The sequence below is a fragment of the Palaemon carinicauda genome, chromosome 2 (genome assembly GCF_036898095.1).
Source record: "Palaemon carinicauda isolate YSFRI2023 chromosome 2, ASM3689809v2, whole genome shotgun sequence".
In the NCBI taxonomy this organism is placed as follows: Eukaryota; Metazoa; Arthropoda; class Malacostraca; order Decapoda; family Palaemonidae; genus Palaemon; species Palaemon carinicauda.
Window position 1 is genome coordinate 94,757,824 of NC_090726.1, and position 21,099 is coordinate 94,778,922.

Consider the following 21,099-nt stretch of genomic DNA (forward strand, 5'->3'; position numbering starts at 1 on the left):
CACTATTCGTACTATTGTCTTCAAGTCGGGTTCCTGTAAATACATTTTGTTTTGCCTTTCTCTATTTCCTACCCCTATCATATTCCTAGGAATGGGGAAAAGCCCGTGTCTGACTGGAGGGGCCAGGGAAAATATAAAAAAAAAGGTCGGCCCAACGTGTATGAAAGATGAAAGAAGCCTACCAAACCTCGCAAAATGCGACGTAAGTGCAATGATTGTGACCACAACTATGACCTACTAAGTATTATGTCATGAATGACATAAAAATTGGAGATATGAAGGGGACAATTCTTTTTAATATCCTATGAAATTGTGTATTATGAAAGTGTATATTTCCTAGGGGGAATGATATAAACATTGAACGCATGAAGGAGACAATTCTCGGATATTCTGTGACTGTGTATAATATAAGTGTATATTTCATTCCCGTAGATATTACATTTGCCTCAGCTGATATGCTACAGTATGTATCACTTATATTCCAACTTGAACACTTTTAATTTACTCCAGGAAGAGGAGAAGCACCTAGTCAGAAAAACCGAAAAGACCTGCCAGGCCGAGACATCTTTTGATGAAATACGATTAAGAAAGGGGGATTTTCTGTATTATTATTATTATTATTATTATTATTATTATTATTATTATTATTATTATTATTATTATTATTATTATTATTATCATCATCATTATTATTATTATTATTATTATTATTATAAACTCAGTGATATTATTCTCTCCTTTACCAGCAATGTTGTTTTTGTCTTGGAAATGGATGTCTTCCATTAAAATGGAATTACCCTCGTCGTGAAGAAATTTGAAATTCAGAAAAGGCTTTCCACAGTTATATATTGGATGTTATGAAAGGTCGTTATTTTTGGTCTTGTATTTAAATTTGCTGTTTATACCAAACTTTAACTCTTTACGTCTCATTTAGCGGAAAGTTTTTGAGTAAATTAGAGATTCCCTTGTAGTCTTATGTTTTCCCTCTTTCCCATGGAGGGGTGCGAGTGCGGAAGGAAAAATATTTATTCTGTTATTTTCCTCCCTTGTCACAAAACTTATAGTTGGCAAAAGAATTTTCAATTGCGATTCAATATATAACTGGTCATTTTTCCACACTTTTCACTTTATTTCAAATTAGAATTGTCCCACTATCAATATCATGTAATATTTTTATTTTCATTTTATGAAGAGAATGTTATTGGATGAATAATAAATAATATGACATATCAAATATCTTTAAGAGAAAACAAGATACATTCTAATAGGTTTTCTCATTCTTTACCTTTGTCATTATTTCCTTAGAGATGCCACATAAATGGACAAAATTATTGACATTTTTTTTGTTTTCAAGAAAACCCTGGTGACCTTTTCAATATATGCTAGTGCTCGAAATACCTAGAATCACTTTATAAAAAAAATCAACTGGATGAAAATCCGTATATGATTATAGAAATACGATATGGTGAAAACAGATTGATAATTTCACGTTTGATAGGGAGAGGGTTTTGCTGATATTAAAGATTTCGATCGGGAGAAAATATTTTCAAATCTCGGCTAATTACGAAGGAAACGTTAGAGCAACAGTTCGTCTTTGCTGTATGTAATGAGATAACTCATCTTTGTTTAATCTCAAAACAGTGGCTGTTTAGTTTTCACCGTTAACTCCAGCCGAAATGCTGAATGTTGAGTCAGCCATCACCGAATAAGGCAGTGAAAGAACATTAAAATGCAAACGTCTTTGTCCGGTATTATTCCTCTGTGTTTATAGTAAGGTCATATGCCCTCTGTTTGCATTGCAATGGTGTTGCACATACTTCTGGACTGTATTCTTTGGAAGGAAAAAGATGGAAGCAAGAAGTCAGGAGCTGACGAATAGAGAAATGGAGAAGACGTATAAAGAATAATTATTATAAAACTGAATAATCGAGAAAGGGAGATAGGGGCTAGCAAATACAATTGCATAGAATTCACTAGAGTTTGAGTATAATATTGATATCTCTGTGCTACACAAATAGAAAATAGAGAAATGCCAGCAGAGAATGCCAAGAAGCAAGTGTAAAAGATACCAAGAATTTTTGGGAAGAAGGGGAAAGGTGGAACAAGTGGAGAAGGAGAAAGACACATGGCCATCGGGGGATGGCCACGGCTGAAATATAGTAGCGTCATGGCGGCAGTTTGTTAACTTGGCGAGAAGGTTTTTCAAGGATCTTTGATAAAGTCTGTTTCAAAACAACAACGATTACAAACATGGATAATGGATACCTATATGGACACGCAAATTACATTTGCATCTTTAGAACTATGAATGTTAAAGCAATTTTATCATAACTATTTAGATATATATATATATATATATATATATATATATATATATATGTATATTTATATATATATATGTATATTTATACATATATATGTATATATATACAGTATATATATATATATATATATATATATATATATATATATATATATATATGTATATTTATACATATATATATATATATATATATATATATATTTATATTTACATATATGTATGTATATGTTTATATATTTATATATGTGTGTGTATGTGTGTGCGTGCGTGTTTTTGTGCGTGTATGTGTGAGTGTATATATATATATATGTATATATATATATATATATATATATATATATATATATATACAGTATATATATAAAGAGTTTATGTAAAATATACATATAGTTTTATTATATATATAAATTACCATACACGTATATATATATATATATATATATATATATATATATATATATATATATATATACTGTATAAATATGGAAAATGAGTGTTATCCTGCTTATAGTCAGTCAAGAGTTATTTATGTCATAGATGGGATTAATTTTAATTTTGAGGATGTATAAATCTTTTACTAAAGTATGTATTTATTTATGCAATTTTACAAAATATTTTCTAAACTAGCATTAGATCTAGCATTTTTTTTCGCCAGCATCTATTGTTTTTACAGTGTTAGTTTCCACTAGCTCCGTGCTAGAAATGTATTATTTATAGTTCTCTGTTTTCAAATAACAATTGTTTCTGATAGTCAAGTTATCAATAACTTTTTTTTTCGCCTACATTTTTTTTATTTCAATTTTTTTTTTTTTTTTCTATTTGGTCTACTCGCTTCCTGAAAATTCTATCTTTTGTCGGCATCCACTTATTCCTAATCTAACGCCTTCTATGTTAACATGAGTAACCTAGGTTTTGTCATACGAATCTTATTGTTGTTACTTTAGGAACTCAAAAACCTGATCTTTTTGGGATATGATTGCGGAAATCATATCTTTATTGACTACGGTAGGGATCACCTGTTTTCTTTTTAGAATTGTGTGCTTCATTCGGATCTCTTTTTTCAATGCCAGTATATCTAGACGTATATGTTGCCTTTCTTTTTGGCAAAAGCTTCAAGAAAAGTGAACGCCATGATGCAAATTGAAGATTAAGATACAAGACCATCGTCCCAATCCTCATATTGTGCCCAATAAACGTTTCAAGTTATGGCAAGACACGATGACTCAGGCGTTGTTTGTTAATGTAGAGGAAATAACTCAGGTAAGATCTTAAAGACAGAGACCAGGAATGTTTAATCCCCAGAATATAATGCCATGAATACTATAGTAGCGGAGCTTCTGCACCAAACAATGGCAGAATACGGAAAAGCATGACTTGAAGAAAGCATTGAGAGGAAAATGATTAGGCTAAAGCAGGTGATGTGATAAAAATTCCAAAAAGTTCCTACATCATGAAAATAAAGTTTCAAACACCGAAGACGCCAAAGAGATCCTTGAAGGGGGCTTTTCATAGCTTTTCAATACATCCCAAGTCAATATACTGGACAGGATATGTGTGTGAAATTGTCATTTTGCTATAAATGCTATTCTTATGAGCATTTGCAAAAGGAATGATATAAAGATAAAAACTTCGAATGTTCATTATATGACCATACAAACAAGGAATGTACAGAAAGTACCAAGAAATGTATTAACTGCAGCGAACAAAATAAAACTTTAGCAGCAAAGTGTCAAGTGAGAGAGAATTTAATAAGGATGAAAATGCAAAAGATTAAAGCGAACAGATGTGCAATATCCACTACACACAACGGTACAAGTTAGACCAAATTAACTGCTATCAATACATGGAATTGTCAGGCATATTTTATGCAAATAACATCCTAAACAATATTATAAGAAGAGACAAGAATTGCGCATGTAACAAATATAGCAATAAAACTGGGAATGTGTCAAGTACCCTTCAATAATAAATGGCATATTAGCACATATCAATTTACCAACAACGAATTTCTCTGATGAAAGAATAGAGAAGGTATAAAGTGCCATGAAGAGGAACAAAAGACAAAGCCGTACAAGCAGAGCAGACGAATTGAATATGAAGAGAGCAAAGCAGAAAGTTCAGAAGACGACACCTCAAATAACGACTATACACCCGGAAATGAACCTAATTCGGATCAAACACCAATTCTTCCATCAGGTACATAGGAAATTTGTAAAAAAACATTGCATCAATCAACAGAAGAGATACAAGCCTCAATACAAAGCCTCCCAGGTCTCTCCAACTCTCCCAGCTTTCAAAATTGCCAAGGATTAACTTCAGCATAAAAAAAAAAATACTACGCTAGTAGCTAAGAATACCAGAAAAAAAAATGAAAGAAAAAAGACTTACTAGATAACTATAAATCGAATGCACTGCAAAATCAATTAATTAGCGGATATATAGACTGGTAACCAAAATATGAAGTTAAGTTCTTCGACACAACTAATAACTAATTGTCGAAAAAGGAGAGAAAATTTCCAAACAAAACAGATCACAGATGGCTGAGAAGAGTATCTATTTGTTTATCGTGACGAATATCCACTATCTTACTAATAAGATATTTTCTTGTGGAAAACTTGATTAGTAAAATTTACTGTGTTGATATAATATAAAATCATAATTATAAGATTAATAAGATTAAAATAAGTAAAAATGTCAACAGAATTAAACTACGAAGGCATAAGAAATTTTATTTTTTTTATTTTTTGTTAATATGTTTCCATGTCATTATTGCACTATGATAAATTTGAAACAATACCAATAAAAATGTACCTTTATATAAATATCGTGGCTAAACCACCTTTTACATTACTCTTATCAGCCACCCGCTGAGATACTACTGCTTTGACTGGCCAGACAGTACTACATTAGACCCTTCTCTCTGGTTACGGTTCATTTTTTTTTTTTTGCCTTCACATAAACCAAATCCTTACAGATTCTCCTCTGTCCTCATACTCCTGACAACACTGAGATTTCCAAACAATTCTTTTTCATCCAAGGGGTTAACTACTGTAATTTTTCAGTGGCTACTTTCCTCTTGGTAAGGTTAGCAGAGACTTTAGCTGTGGTAAGCAACTCTTCTAGGAGGACACTCCAAAATCAAACCATTGATCTTTAGTCTTGGGTAGTGCCATAGCCTCTGTACCATGGTCTTCCACTGTCTTGGGTTGGAGTTCTCTTGCTTGAGGGTACACTCGGACACACTATTTTATCTTATCTCTCTTCCTCTTGCCTTTTTTAGAAGTGTTTATAGTCTATAACAATAAAATATTCATTTTGGTCTTGTTGCCGTTAGTTAAAATATTTAATTTTCCCTTTTCCCTTTCCTCACTAGGCTATTTTCCCTGTTGGAGCCCCTGGGCTTATAGCTTAGCAAGTAATAATAATAATAATAATAATAATAATAATAATAATAATAATAATAATAATAATACTCATCTTTCCAAATTATTCCCTGCCATGGTTAGCTACCTAACTGCCCTCATACATCTTTAGCCCATCTTCCCTATCAGCTAAATAAAGAATACCTGTATCTTGTCAAGCCCTGCATACAAATTCTTATTACAATATTCCTCTTTGAACAAACACTGGAGTCACATCTTAATTGTATCGCACTACCAATGTACCGGTATTGCGTTAACTTTTTAAATTGCTCAAGTTTCCATAGCTTTACGTAACCCTTAATTTTTAAATACGGTGATGAACTTGAGTCTATTATCTTTCCATAAAGCAGAATTAATTGAGGACCTTTCCATTGAAGATCTACCCTATGCCATTGATATTTTCTCATTGTAAGTCATCTCGCTTTTGTAATTTATTATGTAAAATGTGTACTGTAATACAATAAGCACTACATGTATTGAAACTAATATTGTATTCCAGGTATGTAATATTGCAGTAATCAAACCTTGTCTGAACATTGGTTTTTAAATCCTACATTGATTTTATTACCTTTGTTTATGTATCCCCACTCTTGATTACAGGAATTTTTCCAACAACTTCTTCATTGAGCTGAAAAACACCAGTATCCCTCTCTGGCAGCCAAATAGTATGCCAGTCTAACCACTTTCCTTTACTACAATGCAGACATTCTCACATAGCTTTTCGATTATATGACACCTATATCCATCCATATTTTGGACAGCTTAGTTCATGATTAGACCCTACTGATTCTTGTTCCTTTCCTTTTTAGATTTTTATTCACCGTGGTTCCTGTCTCTTAAGAATTCTTTTTAAAGACATGTCTTTTAGATTGCTTCAAAGGCTGTTTTGATAATTTTATTGTAATAATTCTGGACCCAGGTGTTTTTTTTTTTTTTCATTCTTTCTTTTTTGTAGGGACCGTGGGTCATCATTGTTATTCATATATGATGCTAACTTCCTCATCTACTGTAAGAGTCTCATTCTGGAGTTTTTATCAAGATTAACATTATGCCGTTCTTAGAGATTTCAATATGCCATCAAGCTGCACCATAACTTTGCTCCTAAATACAAAATAGTAGTATCTCGTCTAATATCATTGAATTTAGGTCTACTTTAGTGTCAATGTTCTAGCCCTTAATCTTTATTAATTTTGTGTAGCAGTGTTGCTTATTTATAATGACCCTATAATAAAGAGATAATAAAGAAGTTTACTTTTAGTACTGCTGTGTAAATATGAGTTTGAAATGAGCCGAGATTTTTTAAGATACTTCAATGTAACTTTTATGAGAGGTAGTTTTATCGAAATATCTACAATATACTTTTTATAACGAAGATATCTGTTTCACGGAAATAATTCTCACAGTTAGGAGTCCCTTTGCAAAGAGCTACATAAAATAGGCGATTTCCTCGCCAGTAGCAAATCCGAAAGATTTACATTTAGGAATATGATTTTTAAATGTTTTAAAGCTTGCTCATGAATAAAGGCAAGGTATATGAAAATATCCGAGAGTCTGCCCATATTCATATCTAATCAGCACTTGACCTCCCTCTCCCGCTAGGATAGGACCAGAAGGGTCAGGCAATGGCTACTGATGACTCAGCCGGTAGACCAAACCGCCCATCCCCAGCTCACAAGAATGGCGAGGCTACTGATTCTTCTGGAAACTATGAGTCATTTCTAATGAATAATCATTACCTTAAATAAGCCTGTAATAAATTCAGTTGCTTCGAAAGCTCTACGATTATACTCACGAGACTCATACTGGGTGAGAAGGCAATATACAGTATATGGTGTCAAAGGATTTCTGTAAAAGCAATATTTAAGTTACTCTGGGAATGAGTTTCCATATTAATAGAACAAATTCACACAACTTAGTGAGAAAGACTTCTGGGAACAGTGCTGAATGCTGAATCAGCCACCTAATTAAATCAGAGGAGATTATCCTAGATATACAGTAGTTTGAGCATTAAGAAAGAATGTATATTGCACGTCATGCTGATCCTTTTAGCTTATGCACTTCACTGGGAAGAGAAGGGAAAATTAAACATTGTTCCACTTGTAAAAAATAACTTTTTTAATCAGATATTACGTTTTAAAAACCATTCCGATGCTCTATTTGGTAGCTGAAAATGTTAGATTAGTGTAGATATAGAAACACAGAATATTGAAATAAACTTATTCATGTTATTAGTTCATAGCTATTTACAGATCTACGGCCTTTAAAGTTCCTGTTAGTTGAGAGTTCTTAATCAATAGAGCTTTATTAAACCTAATAAATTCCATTGTTGACTCGAGATTCATTACAAATTTTCCATACATGGTTGGCTAGACCATGTACCAAATTTCCTGTTTTGGTTGGGAAGGAAGACAAGAAAACTTTTGGATTGTAATGTTATTCTGAATAAACTATGAGTGACAGATTTTATGTTGAAAGCAATAAGAAAAATAAAAGCCTCAGCCAGGAATGAGACGAGCAAAACTTGGATGTTGAATGAGAAGAAATCAAGAGAGTTAGGAAGTAAAGTGGAAAGAGTCAGGAAAAAGATATATGTTAATTGAATATTAGAATCACGGGAAGAGATTTGGGATGTCATAAAAGAGATTGTGGTGCCAACAGCAGCAGAGGTGTGTGGGAGGACAGGTGATAAACAACAACGGGAAAAAAGAGACATGTTGGTGGAATCAATAGGTTCAAACAGCTATGAAGGAAAGGAGTATAGCTAGAAGAAGGTGGGAAAAGGGTAACTATTACCAAACAAGTGAGTAATATAGATGGATAAAGAGGGACACAAAGAGATTGGTTGCGACTGCAAAGGAAGAAGCCAGGAAAGAGTGGTACAACAAATAGGAAACACCGGAAGGAGGAAAGATGATCTACAGAATTACGAGAAGAAAAGACTGGCAAGATGTAGAAGATGTAAGAATTATTAAAAAAGAAAATGGAAATATCTTAATTGAGGAACAAGAAGTCCAGAGAAGATGAAAAGACTATTTTCACAACCATTAAACTTTGAAAATGAGTGTGAAGATCTGGTGAATGTTCTTAGAGTAGGAGGACCAATAGCAAACATTAGAGAGTAAAGTCGAGAATGCTATAAAGAAAGGTAAAGTCAGAGGTAAAAATAGACATCATCAAGGCATTGGGAAATCTATGCAAAGAGTGAGTGCACACAATGCTAAAAAGATCAAAAGATCTGGAATTTAGAGAAAAGGCCAAGGGGATGGAAAGTAAAGGTTGAAATAGAGATGTGTTAATCTGTGGGAACTGTAGAGGTATAAAGCTTTTTGAGCCTGTATTCACGATACTGGGAAGAATAGTAGAGAGAAGGTTAATAGAGTTGATACATATATACTGTATAAGCAGCAGTTGGGGTTCATGAAAGGAAAGAGTATAATGGATGCTATCTTTTAGTAAAACAAGTCTAAGAGAAGCATCTAGGACACAGGAAAGTTTGAATACGTTTTGTAGATCTTGAAAAGGCGTATGATAGACTATCAAGGAGGTTAGTCTATTGGTGTTCAAGAAAGAGAGAAGTACCGGAGAAGTTGGAAAGGTTAGTGAGGATGATGAAGGAATGGGCAAGAACCACTGTACAGACAAAATATTGGGAGACAGTTATTCCCTGTGGAGGTTGGACTTCATCAAAGATCTGCTCTGAATTAATTTTTGTTCCTAACCGTCATACACTTGTTCATCAGATTTAAGGACCAACAAAGAATTGTTGGAGCTGATATTTGCTGATGATTTAGTCATGATAGCTGACACAGGAGAACTGCAAGAAACGTTTTAATATGGAGATGAGCCTTAGAAAGGAAAGGTTTGAAGGTGAACATTGGAAAGACAGAGCTAATGATTAGTAGTAGAGGGTATGGAGATGTAAACATTCAAGTGGAAGATGGTATAGTGCTAAAACATAACAATGAGTGTACTACTTCGGATCAAGAATAACAGAAGAAGGAGGTACTGGGAAAGCAATGACACAACGTGAAAGAAGCATAGTGAATATAGTGAAAAGTAACTGGGTTTGTTTTCGATAAGAAAAATGTCATCAAGACTCAAAATTAAGATCTTTAAGATAGGTATCAGGCCTTTGTTACTATATGGGACCAAAACTTTGGCACTTAACAGGAAAGGAAAGAGACTGCTGGAAAGAACCAAGATTAGGATGGTGGGATAGATTGCTGGAATATTGTTACTGAAGAATGTGTGGTTTATGAAATATAAAAGAGAAGGATATGAAAGCTGATTGAGATACCATGACCATGTAATAAGGGAGGAGGAAGACCTAATCAAGATAGCTAAGAACATGCCAGTGATGGGGGTGGAGTGAGGGGGCCATCGAAAGATTAGATAGATGGATGTTATAAGGACAATATGTAGGGAGGTTGGACTGGAGAAAGGAGATGAAAGGAATAGAAATAGATGGAGAAAGTTGATTCGAGAAGCTGATCCTGTGATACAATGGGACAGATAAGGCCGAAAAAACGAAGGAGAGAGCTTTATTCGGCATAACTCCCTTTTCCTGGTGTTTAGATGGTGAATTTCATAGGACCTCAGTTATTTATAATCTTCACTGGTGAAACAGTTCTGTACATTAGAAGATAGTACAACATGCAGATGATACAGGTATAGTTATAATAATTTGAAGCCGTAAATCTTGTAAGAAATCTGAAAAAAATTGATGAAGTTGTTGAGGAAAGAACTTGATGGTTAGCTGTACTGGGAGGAGGACTTAATTGAGTACTCTACTTCTTCTCATGAAGTAATTTTACTGTACAGGTAACACTGTACTTGATAATCCTTAGAGTTTATAACAGTACCTGGTGTTACGGATACTTCTTAATTCTAATGCAGCACTCCGTTTGATACGCAACTTAAAAAGCTTTCTTTTATCCGGCAGGACTCTTATTCTTCTGGAATATTTTCCTTAATGCGTCATGAATTACTTATTGCTTTGTACTCTTTTAGAATAGTGATATCTTGTTTGAATTTCAGCATTGGTAATGTTATGTCTGTTTGCATTAACAAATTAATCAAAAGAGCTTATGCTATTTATTATACAGATGTATGATGTTGGCTATGTGCTGTGCGGAAAGTTCTTTTTTTTCTGCTGATGTTAAAGCTTTATATCCATATATGTATTAGTTGTCAGAATGTCGCTATTTTTTAATTCTGTGGTTCCTCTTTAATTAGGTTAATTTAGAAAGATGTTATACAATTTTAATTATCTTTCATACGCATGCATAATTTAAAACTTCATTTTCATCCATTTATTTTCTGACTATATTCCTTGCAATGATCATCTGTAAGATCGCAAACAGAATATTTTGTTGCAATTCCATGATTATTATCTTCAATAGCGACAGTATTTTTAAGGTTATAATTCTGACTTCCAACAAAACTTACTGCCTTTCCTATTATGAAACTTTTAATAACCCATTTCTTTTTATGATTTTTTCATGAGAGAAATGTATCGTGGATTTTTACTTGACTTATTATGTTAACTAATTTAAGGGAAGTTTTTAATTAACTCTGAAGCGAATTCCTTTCAAGTGTGCAGTTGTATAAACAGGGAAAAAATCTCTTATGTTGGCCTTACACCGTTCATTTTTATGCAGTATTTTTCGCGTCAGTAATTTGCTTCAAAAGTTATGCATCAATAACTTGTGAGAAGCGTTAGGTGATCATTTCTTTACGCAATGTTAAAAGTTTCTCAAGAAAACTGTAGATAATCTACAGACAAAGATACAATCTTTACTCGAAACTCCGACGCGAAGACTTCAGCACTTTAATTTTTTTTTTTTTTTATTATTATTATTATTATTTTGTACTTGCCAAGGTAACTGACAAATCGGATATATGGAATCTTTCAGAAATTCAGGGTATGAACGGAACAAGAAAATGTAGTGTGAATAATTTAATTTGCCTTTTCCCTAGTCATTATTGTTTATTTATTTCAGTCTTTTCTTTGGCAATCAAGGGACTATCCCTCATCTTGAAAGTAAACTTGTTTATATCAGTAGTGTGAGGCTGTTGTCCGAAGGCAATGAATTAAGGCTTAGATATAAGACGTTTTGGTTAATTCAGCAAAGGTGCAAGATGAGGTTGATGCCTCTGTGTGACTCCAATATACGACAAAGCTTAGTATATATCAAATAGCTATTAGAATATTTTGTTACTATGCGTTTACTGCTGGGATTATTATTTAACTGTAAGAAAGGGATTTTTTGTATTGGTTTGTTTTGCTTTCAATAGAAAATCAGACAAACAGACAGAGGAAGATATATAAGCAAACAGACAGGGAAATATAGCTTGGTATTTAAATGATGGATAGGTTTTAAAAATATAAGAAAATGAAAATATTCGCTTTCTACCTCGTTATTTCGAATGATTTTCTCTTAAGGATGTTACGAATCAATCTGCAATATACTAGAATTCAAAATATCAATAAACCAAACTGTCAGGAGACAGATATGTAAATTTTTCCCGTTTTTCATTTTCCCTTTAACTGGGAAACTTTATTTTGAATTGTCGTCAAGGTATTAACAGAAAAAAAAAAGTGAAAGAGTGGGTTTCTCTGACCTCTTTGCAGACTTAAACTCACAAAAGCTTTATAATTGTCAAGATATTTACAGTTATGATAGTAGGTAAATAAGTTTGAGTATATACAACAATATTAGCATGCTTAATTTTCATGAGAACTATGTTACATAAAAAATGAGGATTGAAGATATCATTTTTTTAATAATCTTTCCAGATTAGTGGTGGGTCAATACGTGAGCGTGCACGGCGAGGTCATTAGTCATGTCAACATCTCGGGCGTAAGGGTGGAGGATGGAGGAAGTTACTCCTGCTCAGCGACCAACAGTGCTGCCTCAGTCGTCCATTCTGCTCCCCTCCATGTTTATGGTAAGCAAACACAAATTATGGACATGAGCCTTTGTTACATGTCTAACTCCAGATTATGATGTGATTTTGACATACAGTAGGCTTAATGCTCGCCTTATTTCTGCTGATACTTTCAGATATAATGGTTCATATCTTTAGGAATAGATGTTTTTATTATATACGCTAGAAGATGATTAACATTCATTAACTTTTTTTTCCTCGTGAGCTTTTTTTTTTCTTTATCCAATTACGAGTATTAACATGAATATCATCCATAGATATTGAATTGTAAATATTATTTACTTTAATGAATAATAAAAGAATACAAATGACATCCTATTAATTAGATACGCAGATTTGTTATATCTAGAACTTTCTTTCTGAAAAAAATTAATGCAAAGTATATTTGCCAAAACTGAGTGTGAATCAACGAGCACAGTTTTTATTCAAGCAGAATGGACACCATTCAATACACCTGTAATTTGAGTGGCGAAAGAGGTAGAGCAAAGGTTATCTAATTTTGTGACTGCAATAAACAATCTTACACAGTTTTGTTGGATATAGGTGTATTTATTTTATTATTATTTTTCTTTCTTTTTTTTTTGATCGATTGACTTATTTTCAGAGCTTTTTTCGAAATCACTGTTTATTTATTAATAGAGAATTTCATAATATATACGGTCCAGTGAGAGTGATAATATGCATACAAATATGTGTAGAACAAAACATCCGAAAAATAGATTACTTGTATTAGCAAAAAAACACGTCTGGAGCTTCGAGTGAGGAGCTCATATCCCATTGGCCTTTTCTTACCGTTAAATAAAAGGGTTAGGTCAGATGTCAACGTGTTCTTTTTCCTCTGGACCTTCAGATAATTGCCTACAATTTCCTTTACTAATACGAGTTTATCTTCAATAGTTTTTCATATCCATGTATATTCAGAAACGCATGCATGCATATGTTACACATATAAATGCATACATACACAGACGACTACACACCCACAATCTCTACATACCCGTACACATATGCATACGTGCATATGTACATATATACATGTACATTCATATATATATATATATATATATATATATATATATATATATATATATATATATATATATATATATATACACACAATTGCACACACACTACATACCCGTACATATATAAATATATATATATACATATATATATATATATATATATATATATATATATATATATATATATATATATATATATGTATATATATGTGTGTGTATATATATATATATATATATATATATATATATATATATATACTGTATATACATAGTGAGAGCGGTGTTATTGTATGGCCATGAGTCGTGGTATGACATAGAAACAATATCCAACAGATTTTGTATATGTGAGAACAAAGTCCTCAGAAGAATATTAGGAGGTAAATAGCAGGACAGAAGTAGAAAAGAAACTGTAAGAGAGATTACTAGACTGCCATATGTGGACGAGATCATGGTAAAGGGTAGATGGAGATGGTTTGGACACACTCTTCAAACTCCCCGAGAGAAATCAGTTCACGAAACCTTTAACTGGGCCCCACTAGACACTAGAAAAGTTGGAAGACCCAAGACTACATGGCTGAGGACTATGAACCATGAAGTAGATAATGAATGAAGTAGTGATTTAAAAGCTTAAGATAGAGACTACTGACGAAATCTAACTAAGCCCTTTGCTTCAATAGACGTAGGAGGAGGTTATGACGAGGTTTTATATATGTATATATATATATATATATATATATATATATATATATATATATATGTGTGTGTGTGTGTGTGTATGTATGTATATATACATATACATTTATATATATACACACACACACACATATATATATATATATATATATATATATATATATATATATATATATATACATATATATATATATATATATATATATATATATATATATATATATATATATATGTATGTATATATACATATATATGTATGTGTATATATATATATGTATATATATATATATATATATATATATATATATATATATATATATTATTATTATTATTACTTGCTAGGCTACACAACTAGTTGGAAAAGTAGGATGCTATAAGCCCAGGGGCTCCAACGGGGAAAATAGCCCAGTAAGGAGAGGAAAAAAGGAAAAAGTATTTTAAGAAGAGTAATATTAAAATAAATATCTCCTATATAAACTATAGGAACTTTAACAAAGAAATAGGAATAGAAATAAGATAGAACAGTGTACCCTCAAGCAAGAGAACTCTAACCCAAAGCAATTGAAGACCATGGTACAGAGGCTATGGCACTACCCAAGACTAGAGAACAATGGTTTGATTTTGGAGTATCTTTCTCCTAGAAGAACTGCTTAGCATAGTTAAAGAGTCTCTTCTACCCTTACCAAGAGGAAAGTGGCCATTGAACAATTACAGTGCAGCAACCCCTTGAGTGAAAAAGAATTGTTTGGTAATCTTGGTTGTCAGGTGTATGAGGACAGGGGAGAATATGTAAAGTATAGGCCATCCTATTCAGTTTGTGTGAGTAGGCAAAGGGAAAATGAACTGTAACCAGAGAGAAGGATCTAATATAGTACTGTCCAGCCTAGCCGAAAAACTCCATAACTCTCTACTGGTAGTATCTCAACAGGTGGCTGGTGTCCTGGCATATATATATATATATATATATATATATATATATATATATATATATATGTTTATAGTAGTTTGGCCAGGGCACCAGCCACCCATTGAGATACTATCACTAGAGAGATATTGGATCCTATGGCTGGCCAGACAGTAATACGTTGGATCCCTCTATCTCTGGTTACCGCTTATGTTTTCTTTCCCTACACATACAGCGAGTAGTCTGGCATATTCTTTACACATTCTCGTCTTTCCTCATACACCTAACAACACAGAGATTATCAAACACTTCTTCTTCGATCAAGGGGATAACTACTGTACTGTAATTGTTCAGTGGCTACTTTCCTCTATGTAAAGGTAGAAGAGACTCTCTAGCTATGGCAAGCAGCTCTTCTAGGAGAAGGACACTCCAAAATCAAACCATTGTTCTCCCGTCTTGGATAGTGCAATAGCCTCTGTACCACGGTCTTCCACTGTCTTAGGTTAGAGCTGTCTTGCTTGAGGGTACACTAAGGCACACTATTCTATCTTATATTTTTCTTATATTTTTTCTTTTATTTCTTATGTTTTTTTTTTTTTTTTTTGGGGGGGGGGAAGTGATGTGTTGGGCAGACTTAATAGAAAGGCCATAGATGCTTGGTGGTTTATCAAGAGGTTGTCTTTTCCTTATCTGATTCCTTTACTTTTCAAAACCATCCTTACTGTCCTCCCTTCAGTTGAAGTGGCTTTCCTAGAAGCTATTTAGCCTTGCATGGTGTATCGGCTCCGTGTTGACCAGTTTTTCCAACTTTTTTTCTATAGCCTATGGGTTTGATCAATCACTTTATCTATATTTCTGTAAATATTTTTCTTGTTATCATTCTTGTTAATTTGGTTTTTAGATATGATGTATCTTTTTTATAACCATTAATTCTTATGCTCTCCGGAGACTGAGCAAAATCCGGGAACAGTTCGTCGTAGATTTCGTAAATGTCGTCTACTGTATTGCAATATTCGTGGTCTTCATGCAAATATTCAAAACCTTACAGTTGTGTCCAGACAGTATGATATTCTTTTGCGCTCAGAAACTTTGGTTTTCTAATATGAGGCTCCTTATAACTGGTTTAAGAAGCCAATAATGTTGAAACGCAATGCCATCCCTAGGGCCAGGGGAATGGCGGTGTATATTAGGACTGAGTACCCTGCTTCTCATAAGTCCTGCTATGAATATGGATGTTCTGAGATTCAGGAAATAAAAGTTTGTGGCAGGCATAACAACTTCTATTTGTGTTCAATCTACTGGAATACTGACATGGATGATTCTATCTTCGATTGTCTTCTTACCATTATGGCTAAGACACAAGAAGATGATAGAAAGGCCTCTTTTGTCTTTGTTGGTGATTTCAATGCTCAACGTAGGGAGTAGTTAAATTCTGTTTCTCCTACCGGTCGCCATGACTTAAGGGCTTTAGACATTGCCTCTGAATCAGGCTGTGAGCAAATTATAAGTGAAGCTACTCACAGGTCTGGTAACTGCTTGGACCTCGTATACACTGACTCTCCTGGTGTTATAACAAGTAAGATTTGTCCTCCAGTTGGGACATCTGATCATGCATTGATTTCATTAGTAGTGAAGACTGAGCAGCCTGTCCCTGATGTATCTCACTCATGTAAGATTTATATAAAATCTCAAGCAGACTGGAATGGGATTTTGCATGATCTTTTAGGCTTGAATTGATCACAATTGTATAATAGTGTTGATTCTGTAGTCCCTTTCAATAAGTATCTAGTTAGAATAATTGATAGGCGTATCCCTTCTCGTGTACTAAGGTTCTGAGTGAAGGACAAACCATGATTCAAAGATGATTGTCGACGTGCTTATTTGGAGAAGCAGGAGGCTTATCATCTTTGGAAGGGTAACAGATCAGATTTGATCTGGAATAACTATACTCAGCTTTGAGTTTTTGCTCAAAGAGTTTATGCTTCAACTGAAAAAGAATACAATTTAACCATAAAAGAAATCCTTTCTGGTCCAACCCAAGAGCATAAGTGGTGGATTACCCTTAAATCTGCACTCTTTGGTGTAGATGCAACAGTTCCTCCTTTACTAAAACCAAATGGCTCTGTCACTCACTGTCGTAAGGAAAAGGCAACCCTTTTGGCTGATGTGTTTGACAGCAAGCAGAGTAATGTGAAACTCGAACTTCTCATTCCTGAGGCTAAACTAACTAGTTTAGCTTTTCGATCTCGTGAAATTAGAGCTCTGTTGATGGACCTTGATGCTTATGGAGGTGTAGATCCAATTGATATTTTTCCTTTGTTTTTTATAAAGACTGCAAATTTCTTAGCTCCAAAGTTATGTGTTATTTTGTGCAATTTAGCAAGAAGAGGAGCTTTTAGCACTTGTTGGAGAATTGGTTATGTTACTCCACTATGTAAATGTGTTTGTGGTAGCTCATGTCCAACTGATTACCGCCCATTTCCATAACTCCCATATTATCTAAAGTTTTTGAGCGTCTTTTGGCAAAACGTCTTGATAGGTATGCTGAGGGTAATCATCTGTTCCCTAGTTTGCAATTTGGTTTTCGTAAAGGCCTTGGAGCATGTGATGCCCTTCTTATAATCTCCAATGCTGTACAGAAATCCCTTGATTGTGGTCAGGAAGTTTGTATGAATGGCCTTGTTTTTAGTGCTGCCTTTGACCATGTTAATCATGAGGCCCTTGTTTTCAAACTCAAACAGTTGGGAGTGGGTGGGTCGTTTCCTAGCATCTTTATTGAGTTTTTAAATAATAGATTGCAAAGAGTTGTTGTTGATGGGCATCATAGTGAGTATAGGAATGTGATATCTGGTGATCCTCAGGGTAGTGTTCTTGGCCCATTACTTTTCATACTATATACACATGACATGTGGTTTGGTCTAGAAAACAAGCTTGTTGCATATGCAGATAATGCTACTCGCTTTGCATCAATTCCATCTCCTGAATGTAGATCTGGGGTTACTTAATCCATTAATAGAGAACTAGCTGAAATTAGTGCATGGTGCAAATTATGGGGTATGAAGTTGAATCCCAATAAAACTCAAAGTATGATTGTAAGTAGGTCAAGGACTGTGGCTCCTCAAAATCCTGATCTCAGCATTGTTGATTTTTTTTCTTTTTTTTTTTCTTTTTTTTTGGGGGGGGGGGGCATGATGTTAGAATTTCCTCTACTTTAGTTTGCTCTTGCTGATTGGACCATCGAATTAGATACTTTTGCTTTTTTAAAAAATTGGCAATTTCCTTTTCATAGTCTCATTTTGTTTACCAAAAGCTTTCTACCCCATGCTTATACTGTATTCATTAGCAATTTCTAGAAGTTCGTCCCTAACCATTATTGGTTCTCTCTGCGTTTTCATAGAGCATTATCTTAGTTTTACTCACATTATTCCTACATTACTGCTTTCTCTATTCAAATCTTCTATCATCTTTTGGAACTCCTCCATGATTCACTGAAGAGATCTATGCCATCGGCAAACCTTAAGTTGTTAAGGTATTTCTCCATTAATGTTAATTCCTACAATTCTCCAAACTGAATTCTTAAAAACTTATTCTAGGCAGGTTGTGAATAATTTAGGAGAGATGTGGTTTATCTGTCTAACTACTTCCTCAATCGGAATGTTCTCAATATTTTTATGTAGTTTTAGGATTGCTTTACTTCCCGTATAGATCAAGTGTTCTGATCTAAGACTCATGCATTCCTTGTCTTTAAATGCCTTTCATTACTGCTGAAGTTTTGACAGAATCAAAACCTTTTTCATAGTCTACAAATGTGATACGTAGTGAATTGTCGTACTCTGCCTGCTCTCTTGGCTGATTAAAGTCTGGCTGTCTGTCTATTCGGCCTATTATAATCTTTTTAAATATTTCATATATTCCTGAGAGTAAACCTATTGAGCGGTAGTTTTTTTCAGGTCTTTTGTGTTTCCCTTTTTGTGAATTAGTATGATGATAAAGTTTTCTTAAGCTATGGGTATAAAACATTTTAGTAGACATTTTTTGTAAAGTTCATTAAGTTTTACTAATATGAAATCTCAATCCATTGTTAAATAAATTGTTAGGCCTTCTTCTCCTACTACTTTGCCATTTAACATATCTTTTAATGATTTCTTTACTTCTCCTGCTCTTACTTTTGTAGCAACGCAGGTGTTTCATTGTTTCTATTGGCAAAGTTATTTCCTATATCACTATTGTATGCCATTATACAGAAATCCTCTGCAGTTTTTATCACTTCGTCTCTTTTTGTTGGTATTTCCATTTTCATCCTTTAAAGGAAGTAATGTTGGCACCCTGTTCCATGTCTTCTTTTCATCAGCTTGGTGTTTCTTCCTTTCTTTAGTGTTTCCTCGATTTTTGTCTAATTGTGTTTAAAATGTGGTGGGTTTTTAGTTTGTTTACTGTTTAAGATAGTACTGCTAGTTCTAATTTATTTCATCTCTTAGATTTTTCCCTCATTTCCAATCTTTTCTTTATTAGAATTTAGATGTTTTCTGATAGTTTTCATTGATCTTGTTTTGTAATTTTCCACTTATCTCTTGTGCAAATTTCAATGCAAAGTTTGTTAGATTATATTTCATTTCCTCTTTACTTTATTCCATTTCACCAATTTTTTACTCCTATTACAGGGGTTTATATTTTTTTTTTTGTTTCAAAATCACTTTTTCTCTTTCTTTAGTTTCAGAAGAAAACAATTCTTCTTACCATTTTATGGTCGCTTGACTTTAACTTCTTTAACACTGTTACATCTTTACCTAAATTAATTTTCTTACTAAGAGTAAAATCTATTTAGTTTTTCTTTTCTCCATGTGGACTTCTCCATGTCCTTTTTCACGTTAATTTGTATATGATTATTAGATTATTTCTTTCAACAAATTCTAGAAGCATGCCTCCTGTTACATTTCTTGTGCTTACTCTAAATTGACCTGCTGCTGATTTTTCTCTTTGCATTTAACCTACTTTAGCATTGAGATCACCTAACACAAATGGGAATTAAATCATATGTTTTTTCAAAGATATCTGCAAATATTCAAAAGAAAATTATATTTCTTCCTCTTTATGGGAAGTTTTGGATGCCTACGTTTGAATAATCTTCAGTTTGTATATATATATATATATATATATATATGTATGTATGTATATATATATACATATATATATGTATGTATATGTATATATATATATATATATATATATATATATATATATACATATACAGTAAGTATATATATATATATATATATATATATATATATGTATATATATGCATATACAGTATATATATATATATATATATATATATATATATATATATATGTGTGTGTGTGTGTTTATATATACATATATATGTATATATACATACATATATACATATATATATATATATATATATATATTTATATATATATATATATATATATACTGTACATACTATGTATATATATGTATATATATATGTATATATATATATATATATATAAATATATATATATATATGTATATATATATGTATATATATATATATAAATATATATATATATATATATATATATATGTATATATGTATGTATATATACATATATATGTATATATAAACACACACACACACACACATATATATATATATATATATATATATATATATATAGCCACAACTGGAATAAAGTACCTATGTAAATGAATCTTTATAAAAAGAAAAGACCCTCATGTTCAATTATCTGCATATCAGGTACTACAAGGGGGGTGTTA

General features: G+C 32.8%; 1 protein-coding gene across 2 annotated transcripts in view; it reads left to right on the forward strand.

Moving 5' to 3' along the window:
* The window catches only part of LOC137625985 (cell adhesion molecule Dscam2-like), a 2,034,023-nt gene that overhangs the window by 1,827,403 nt on the left and 185,521 nt on the right, over positions 1–21,099 (forward strand). For both annotated transcript variants that reach the window (XM_068357069.1, XM_068357078.1), the window contains exon 11: positions 12,545–12,696. In XM_068357069.1, the coding sequence (XP_068213170.1) occupies positions 12,545–12,696 (152 nt within the window). The remainder of the gene's footprint in view (positions 1–12,544; positions 12,697–21,099) is intronic.